The sequence below is a fragment of the Sapajus apella genome, unplaced genomic scaffold (genome assembly GCF_009761245.1).
Source record: "Sapajus apella isolate SASKATOON/1434 unplaced genomic scaffold, GSC_monkey_1.0 scaffold20, whole genome shotgun sequence".
Lineage (NCBI taxonomy): Eukaryota > Metazoa > Chordata > Mammalia > Primates > Cebidae > Sapajus > Sapajus apella.
The window spans coordinates 3,104,884-3,113,533 of NW_022436960.1; the positions used below are offsets into that span (position 1 = coordinate 3,104,884).

At 60.8% G+C, this 8,650-nt stretch overlaps 1 protein-coding gene across 3 annotated transcripts; it reads right to left on the reverse strand.

Annotated features, from left to right (window-relative positions):
- Positions 1-754: 754 nt before the first annotated feature.
- Positions 755-8,303, reverse strand: SLC25A47 (solute carrier family 25 member 47). 3 transcript variants are annotated; one of them, XR_004271689.1, is made up of 6 exons: positions 8,155-8,272; positions 5,597-5,640; positions 5,200-5,332; positions 4,053-4,235; positions 2,094-2,388; positions 755-1,765 (listed from the first exon to the last, which is right to left on the reverse strand). XR_004271689.1 is itself a non-coding variant. In XM_032287406.1 (6 exons), exons 1-6 carry the CDS (start codon positions 8,180-8,182, stop codon positions 1,485-1,487), a joined length of 903 nt encoding a protein of 300 aa, XP_032143297.1. In that variant the 5' UTR covers positions 8,183-8,298; the 3' UTR covers positions 755-1,484. The 3 variants fall into 3 exon arrangements, 2 of the variants coding, with proteins under 2 accessions (XP_032143297.1, XP_032143298.1); XM_032287406.1 differs by having other exon boundaries at positions 5,200-5,271; positions 8,155-8,298; XM_032287407.1 differs by lacking the exon at positions 4,053-4,235 and having other exon boundaries at positions 5,200-5,271; positions 8,155-8,303.
- Between the last annotated feature and the right edge of the window lie 347 nt (positions 8,304-8,650).

An 8,650-nucleotide genomic window follows, 5' to 3' on the forward strand; every position in this document is an offset into this window, starting at 1 on the left:
ATCACATGTACAGGGACTGGCATAATGGGAGCAGACCCAGGACAGGGGTCTACCCCTTATTCCGGGAGCAGACAAGTTTCATTCGGCAGACCACAGGACATCGTTCAGCCCACAGACACAGTCAAGGTCAGTGACCATGAGTGAATATAGTCAATGCAGGTGGCCTCTGGCCCTGCCAGTCCTAACCCCTGATAGCCCCCATCATTGGAAACCACGTGGTGCCAGGAGTGGGGTGCTGGAGCCTCAGAAGCTCAAGTCCGCCCACCCCTCACTGATGCGTGAGTGCAGGCAAGGCCCGCTCCCTCTCAGAGCTGTCTGCTCAGCTGGCATCTGTAAGTGAGCTATGCAAGGTGCCTACGGACAGCCCCTCTGGAGGGGCGGCTCACAGGCAGGGCAGGTGGGAGGGCCTGGCTGGAACCAGGTTCCACTCTGAAAGCGGGTAGGATTGGACTGGGGTGGTAAGGAGGGCAGCGCCCTGCTGGACAGCCCGGTTAGGCAGGACTTGGCGCCACAGGCCAGGCCCCACCGCCCAGAAGGCCAAGAGGGTGGAGCCCGCCAGAGTGCCACATGGGGTCTCAGTGTGCCCATCGGCACAGTGGGAGCACTGGCAGCTCGGGTGTGGAGGGCTTGTCCAACAGGAAGGGAGTGGGCAGGGCCATGGCCCCACACCTCCCAGGACAGGCAGGCAGGCCTCACAGAGTGCAAAGCTGCTGGGCGCAGGGAGCGGTCAGCCACGGCCATGGAGCCACAGCCCTGAACATCCTCAGAAACATTTTATTGACAACAGTTCCCAACAGTCTTCGGGGTCTTTAAGTGGCAGGTGCAGCATCCACAGGCAGAGTGAGGGCTCCTGAGGAACCTCACCCCAAATTCCCTAACCAGGCTAGGATGGCCACCCCAGGCACCTGCCAGGTGGGCATGGCAGCCCCAGCAGTGCCCTCCTGGAGTAGCCTGCTGCAGGGAACGAGCTGGGCCTGGAGCCCTCAGTCGTGGTGCCAGCCCAGCTCCTGCTCCCCATCCTGAGGCCCCCAGCCTGTGGGGAGCCCCTGCCTACAAGGGATGGTTCATGAAGACACAGGAACAGCAGTGTGGGCGAGGGTCTGGGAACAGGGCAGAGGGTGGCTGAGCGCACACCTGACTCCCTGGAGGGGTGCTCCAAAGATATGGGAGACGGGGGCAATGGGGAAGCTGGAATGAACAACTGACTCCATGAGACACATGCCCTCATCAAAGGGGCCCACTCCTCCCCGGCTCCTGCCACCGCAGGCCAACCCTGGGCTGATGGCTGGGGGGCCCCTCGACCTGAGGTCAGTAGCTGGGCAGGCCAAGCTCAGGCCTCGGCCAACGCACTACAGGGAGGCTCCCCGTTGTCCTGGGCAATGGCCTTGTGGGGTCCTGACCCCAGCCACGCGCCCTCTGGCCTCCTCCAGCCACTATGACCTCTGGCAGCTGCCAGAAGGTGGGCCTCTGGGCGTGGGGACCAGCTATGTGAGCAGACCTCGGGTGAGCCTCAGCACCGCTTCATAGGCGACAAAGACCACCATGTTGACGGGAAAGGCGCGGCCACAGTTGATCAGCAGCCCCTTGAAGAGGACCCGGGGCCCCTCCTCGCGCACGCTGGTCACCACGCAGTGCAGGAGGCCCCGGTAGCGCCGCTGGCCCTGCCCGTCGGCCTGCAGTCTCGACTTGATCACATCCATGGGGGTGGCCACAGCCCAGGCCAGGACCCCTGCACAGCCCCCGGCCACCAGCACACCCAAGACATCTGCAGAGGGACCACAGTGCCTTGACTGGGAGCCCGATGGGGCGCCCAGGGCAGAGGCCCAGCCGCAGTGCACCCTGGACTCCCTCTACTGGCCCATCCTCATTTGCAAGTGGCTTAGGAGAGGGGAATGGGACTTGTCCCCAGCCACACACTGTGACACAGCAAGTCTGTCCTGACTCTTGGTGTTGGGGGGAACTGAGGAGCCCACCCTGGGAGGCAGCAGGCTGGGTTCAGGCCCCAACTCGGGTACTGGTGGACACCACGATCTCACCTTGGCCTCCTCATCCCGCCGGGCTCCCCGCCCTGCCAGGTCCCAGCCCCTGCTCACCTGGGTGGCTGTGGCCAGCGGGGCTGAGGCACTCGCAGAGGACGGCGTAGGAGAGGAAGTAGGTGGCAAAGGAGTGGCCGTCCCGCAAGAGCAGGGCCGAGCTGCCCTTGTAGAGGCCGCGCAGCCCCTCCTCACGGGCCACGGTGGCCAGGCAGTGCAGCGGCCCGCGGTACTTGGGCTCTGGGCAGGCAGGGGGCACACCTGAGGGCCCCGAGGCCGAGAGCCGCCGCTGCTGCGTCTGTGTCTGCGTCTGCAGGCGGACTTTGGCCACCTCAGTGGGCGATGTCAGGAACACCTGGAGTGGAGGAGGAGGCAGGGGTCAGACGGCACCTATGGCTCTGCCCGCAGCCTGGACCTGGCCTCCCACCAGCCCCATGTTGCCCACAGTGACCTCAGGAGCTGGGGCCCCAAGACCCTGCAGGCTGGCCCAGGGCTGGGGAGCCACAAGGTCCGAAGCCAGCTCTGCCCACCCAAGGCCAAAGCCCATGCTTCATTCAGAGCATGGTCAGCAACCACCTCTCTCCTCACAGGCCAGCCTGCCCGGCTTCTCCCAGGAGGTGGTAAGAAAATGTCCATGACCCAGTTTCAAGAACGTAGTTAATGGCCGGACACAGTGGCTCACGCCTATAATCCCAGCACTTTAGGAGGCCAAGGCAGCAAATCACCAGGTCAGGAGTTCGAGATCAGCCTGACCAACATGGTGAAACCCTCTCTCTACTAAAAATTACCCAGGCGTGGTGGTAGGCACCTGTAGTCCCAGCTATTTGGGAGGCTGAGGCAGGAGAATTGCTTAAACCTGGGAGGCGGAGGTTGCAGTGAGCTAAGAAGGCGCCACTGCACTCCAGCCTGGTGACAGAGTGAGACTCCGTCTCTCAAAAAAAAAAAAAAAAAAAGAACATATTTAATAACATCAGCAATAAAATAAAATATTGGCTGGGCACAGCAGCTCACTCCTGTAATCCCAGCACTTTGGGAGGTAGAAGCATGGAAGCAGGCAAATTACGAGCTCAGGAGTTCGAGACCAGCCTGGCCAATATGGTGAAACCACATCACCCCTAAAAATACAAAAATTAGCCAGGTATGGTGGCATGCACCTATAGTCCCAGCTACTCCAGAGGCTGAGGCAGGTGAATCACTTAAACCTGGGAGATGGAGGTTTCCATAAGCTGAGATCACACCACTGCCACTGCACTCCAGCCTGGGTGACGTAGCAAGACTCTGTCTCAATAAAAACAATAATGGTCACTAAACACACTGGCTGCCACTGTGGGAACTCATTCATGTCGGACTCCTCATACGTGTGTTGGGGGATTTATCCTCACGATCTCACTGAATTCTCATCATGCCTCTTACAGATGAAGAGACAGAAGCTCCGAGAGTCTCCCTTGCTTGCCCAAGGTTGCTTGGCTCACAAGAGTCAGAGCTGAGAGCTGGGCCTGGTGGTCTGGAGCCCTGGGCCAGGCCTTCAGCCACTGGACTGTTCCAGCTGGCTCTGTGCCATCACCACGTGTGGAAGTCTGTCTCCCCTGCTCGAATGAGGGCTCCCTGAGGGCAGGCGGGCACTGCAGATGCTCCATGCACAGTTGGGGATGGAGGAATGCCTGAGTCCGGCAACAGTCAATTGTGTTCAGGCATCTCCGTGCCTGGAGCCATGAGCTCGGGACCTGCCTGTTCAGCTCCCCATGGTGGCTTCTAGGTGGCCTTCTGATCATGACAGGGAGAGTCCCTTCGGTCACAGCCCCCTTCCCCAGGGGGCCGTGCTGGGCAGGACAGCAGCGACCCCTCATCTGTGTGCAGCCTGGGCGGGATGCCAGCTCCTCTCCCACAGCCCCAGGCTCCATGTGTGGCCTCCAGTGTCTGCCCTCATCGAGCCTCTGTTTCTCCACCTGCCAGGGTGGATAACCTCTCAGACCCCCAGAGTCTCCCTTGGGCCTTCCCACCCCGGCTGCCCCTACTCACGCGGACAAGGCCAGAGGCACATCCTGAGAGCGTGATGTCGGCCTTGGCGGGCTTGGCGTCGGGGCTGCCGTACCGGAGCCGGCAGATGTGTGCCAGGCAGTGGCAGTAGGTGCCAAAAGACACAGAGGAGACCAGGGACACTGTGCAGACGGGCAGCGAGAGGCCCCGGTAGAAGCCCCACACCTAGCAGACAGGGTCAGGGTCAGGCCAGGGCCCTGCCAGGAGGAGGAACAGCCTGAGGGAGCCCACACTCTGCACTGCTCCACCATTCGCTTTAGGACATTGGGAAAGTCATTCATGGCCTCAGGGCCTCAGTTTCCTCTGTTGTAAGATGGAGGTCACGAGGGGGGACCTGAAGAACCAGAGGACCAGGCCCAACCCAGGGCAGCTGCTTGGTGACAACTAACTTTTGTTTTTTTGGAGAGAGTGTTGCTCTTTCACCCAGGCTGGAGTGCAGTGGTGCAATCTCAGCTCACCGCAACCTCTGCTTCCCAAGTTCAAGCAATTCTCCTGCCTCAGCCTCCCAAGCAGCTGTGGTTACAGGTGCCTGGCCCACGCCAACTAATTTTTATATTTTCAGTAGAGACAGGGTTTCACCATGTTGGCAAGTCTGGTCTCGAACTGCTGACCACAGGTGATCCTCCCACCTCGGCCTCCCAAAGTGCTGGGATTACAGGCGTGAGCCACTGCGCCTGGCCTGACAATGAACTGTTAACAGCATGTTCTGCCACTGCTGCTTTCAAGAGCTAGCACCTGGCCTGCACCAAGCCCCAAGTCCATTTTAGAGAATGTCCCCAAGTCCTGCCTCTGGACCCTGAAGCCTCCACCCAACACTGCCTTCAAGGGGTGCCTGGCCTGGAGGAGACAGAAATGCAGTGATGGGTCCCTCCTCTGACCTTCAAAGGCCTGAAGGCTACCTCTAGACCCTCTGCCGGAGGTGGGAACCTCCTTCTGAGGCCCGTCTAGCTGCTAGATACCCCGGCTCCAGTCCTCGGAGGAACCCGTGAGGTTGGCAGAACTATTCCCGTGAGGAAGGCGAGAGATCTGAGACCCGGAGGGGAGCTCGGCGTCAACTGCTGGGCAGTGGAGGCAGGCCCGGCATCCATCCCCTCCCTGCCTCCCTGCCATCCCCTGGCCCCAGACCTACGCGCTCTCTGTGATACGTATCCCGGATACAGTGCCAGATGCCTGTGTACTTTGGCTCCGTCTGGATCCTGACCTGCAGGAGAAGTGGGCTTCAGGCAGGGGCAGCTCCAGGCCTAGGGCAAGGTCAGCAGGTCCTGGGGAAGGGGAAGAACCACCCTCTTGATTGTCCCAGCCATGCTGGACTGTGGGCACAGCAGGGACAGGGAGCCTTGTATTGGACAAGAAACGTGAGGCTCAGAGGGGAGAAAGTGTGACTGACATAGTCCCAGGGGCTATGGGGGGCCATTGAAGGCGTTTGAGCAGGAGAGGGCTGGGTCTGTTTAGTATTCTAGAAAGTCGTCTGGCCATGGACGGGTGCAGGGGCCTTGGGATGGCCGCGGGGCTGGCTCCTGCCGCACCTTCACCGTGTCCAGGGGGTAGCCCACAGCAACACCGCAGACGCCTGGAAGGAAAGCAGAGGCCCACGGTGAGGAGAGTGGGGCTGGTGAGCAGTTCGAGCCCATTGCAGGGAAGAAGAAGCAGGGTGCACGCTGACGGGGCTCCCCTGAGAGCCGACCCACGTCCGGCCCTTCTGGTCTGCACCAGGTCTCATCAATCCTGAGGGGGCCCCTGTTTTACAGATGAGGAAACTGAGCCTCCAAGTGACTGCTGCCCTTTGCCAGCAAATTCCCCTTCCCTGAGTCCAGGCCCAGAATTGCCTCATCCTCGCTGCCTTGGGCCAGAGACACGCCCTGGCCTCCCCATGGGCGTCTTGTTCTGGGAGACCGTGGGAGCCGACCCTGGCTGGGCCATGTCTCTGAGCCAGGCAGACCTTGCCCGAGAGCCGTCAGTCCGTGGAGGGTTTGCCTGTGAGCCAGGTGGTCACTGTTTTGGCTGCGTGGGTGGAAGGACAGGGAGGCGCAGCCTGGGCAAAGGCCTGGAGCAGGGAAGCCCAAGCCCACCCGGGGCTTGCGAAGAGGCAGGACTGCCTGGAACCACAGGTGTTTGTGGAACAGAGAGGGCCGGGACTCCACACCTTTCAGAGAGGCCTCAGGTGGCAGGCCTCAACGTCCAAGCCCCAGCACTGCCACAGGGAAGTCAGAGGGAGAAACAGGCATGTCCCGGGGGGACCATTCTCTCCCCTGAGGGGCGGTGGCAAAGGTCAAAGGAAGACAATAGGCACATGGGGACTGTGACCAAGTGGCTTGGACAGAATGATCCTTTTTTTTTTGAGCTGGAGTACAGTGTCGTGATCTCGGCTCACTGCAACCTCCGCCTCCCCGATTCAAGCAATTCTCCTGCCTCAGCCTCAGCCTCAGCCTCCCGAGTAGCTGGGACTATAGGCGCACACCACCACACCAGGCTAATTTTTGTATTTTTAGTAGAGACAGGGTTTCACTGTGTTAGCCAGGATGGTCTCGATCTCTTCACCTCATGATCCGCCCGCCTTGGCCTCCCAAAGTGCTGGAATTACAGGTGTGAGCCGAGAATAGCCCTTCTCCACCCTCCCATACACCTCACCAGACTCATTCTCATCCGTCAAAGCCCTGCCACAACACGGCCTCCTCTGTGGAGCCTGCTGGCCTCTGTACTCTGGCCTGCCTCTGTGCCTGGAACATGGCGAGCAGAGCCCTTGTCACATGGCCTGGCTGCTGTGGTGTGCCATCACCACCTCCAGAACAGGAGTTCTCTAAGGACATGGCCCAGGGCTGACACCCCGTGACCGAGGGCCACGTATAGAGCAGGAGCCCTTCACACAGGCCTTCCCATGTCTCCAGAGGAAAGATGCCAGACTCAGGAGCCCTTTCCAGTTGTGTGACCTCAGGCAAGTTCAGGCGCTTCCCTGAGGAAAGCAGTGGCTGGCCCCGGGCTGTCGCCTAGCAGGGGCTCAGGCAGGACTAACGAGGCCGGCGCAGTGGCTCACGCCTGTAATCCCAGCACTTTAGGAGGCTGAGGCGGGCAGATCACTTGAGGTCAGGAGTTCAAGATCAGACTGACCAACATAGTGAAGCCCTGCCTCTACTAAAAACACAAAAATTAGCCAGACGTGGTGGCACATACCTATAGTCTCAGCTACTCGGGAGGCTGAGGCAGGAGAATCACTTTAACCCAGGAGGAGGAGGTTATAGTGAGCTGAGATCACACCACTACACTCCAGCCGGGGCAACAGAGTGAGACTCCATCTCGGGAAAAAAAAAGAAAGCAGGGCCCTGCCTTCTCCCAGGCCCAGAGCTGGGCTGCTCTCCCAGCCCCCATGCTGTTCCCAGGAGTACTGACACCACCCATTCCTGTTTCACAAGACCAGCAAGGCCAGGGCTGCCCCCTCAAAACAGCCCCCACAGCCCTTGGGTGGAGCTGAGCCTGGGTCCCAGGGCCGGGCTGTCTCCCTGGATCAGTCTTCCACCAGGCCCCCTTCCCAGGGAGGGAGAACAGTTTCCCCAGCAGAGTTTGGCCTGAGAAGCAGGTTCTGGAGGCCCAGCCAGGCACACGCAGCCCGCAAGGCAGGCAGAGCTGGCTCGCCAGGCCTCTTGCCGTCCTCTGCCCGCCCCCTCCAGTCCCTGCTGCAGGCCACAGACCCCACCCTCCCTACCCATCTCCCTGCCCTCTCTATCCTCTCCTGGGGTCTTTCTTCCCTCCCAGTGACTCAGGCATCCCTCCCCACGCCAAGGACTCCCAGCCTCCCTGACTCTGCCTCCTGAGCAGCCCCCATGCCTGGACCACAGCCCCCATCCCCAGCCTGCCCTCAGCCTCCTGTCTGAGCCTCCCAGGCCCTGCAGCACCCCTCACCCAGCCTCAGTCTCCCAGGAACCTGCTCTCTGCTCATGGTACCTATGGTCCACACCGGGTCCTGGCAGATCCTGGGGGCAGGGGAGCTCCTCAGAGCACCCCTGCCCCCGCTGCCCAGCACCTTCCTCGGCCTCAGCTCCTCCTGCTACCCCGGGAACAGCAGCGCCTGCATGGCCCGCCATCCTGTTACCTCCAATGGCTCCAGCGACAAAATCCATGAACAAAGTGTGGTGGGGAGGCCCTGGGTCTGCCTGCCTGAGAGGGCTCTGGTGCCACCGGGGTGGCCTCAATAGCTCCCAGCTGGCCCCTCTCAGACCTTAAATGCCTGCGGCGGGGGAGGGGACCGGAAGCAGATCCTACTGAGGCCATGTGTCACACAGCTGGACTCCCTCTGCCTCTGCCCCAGGACCCTTGTCCCAGTGCCCTTGGGACCCAAGTGTTGGGCAAGTATAGGAGAGAGCATGGGAGGTGGCAGGCCCCAGGGAGCAGGGTAACTGCCCTGCTACATCCAAACACCTCCCAGGGAGGTCCAGAGATGGGGCTTTGACAGCTCCCACCCTCCAGGTCCAAGCTCAGGCCTTCACTGTGTCCCCTGGACTTCCCTGACTCCCCTGGATTTGCTCAGGACCCCTGCCTGGGAAACCTGCAAAGCTCCTTCACTTACTCACTCAACAAACACTTCCTTC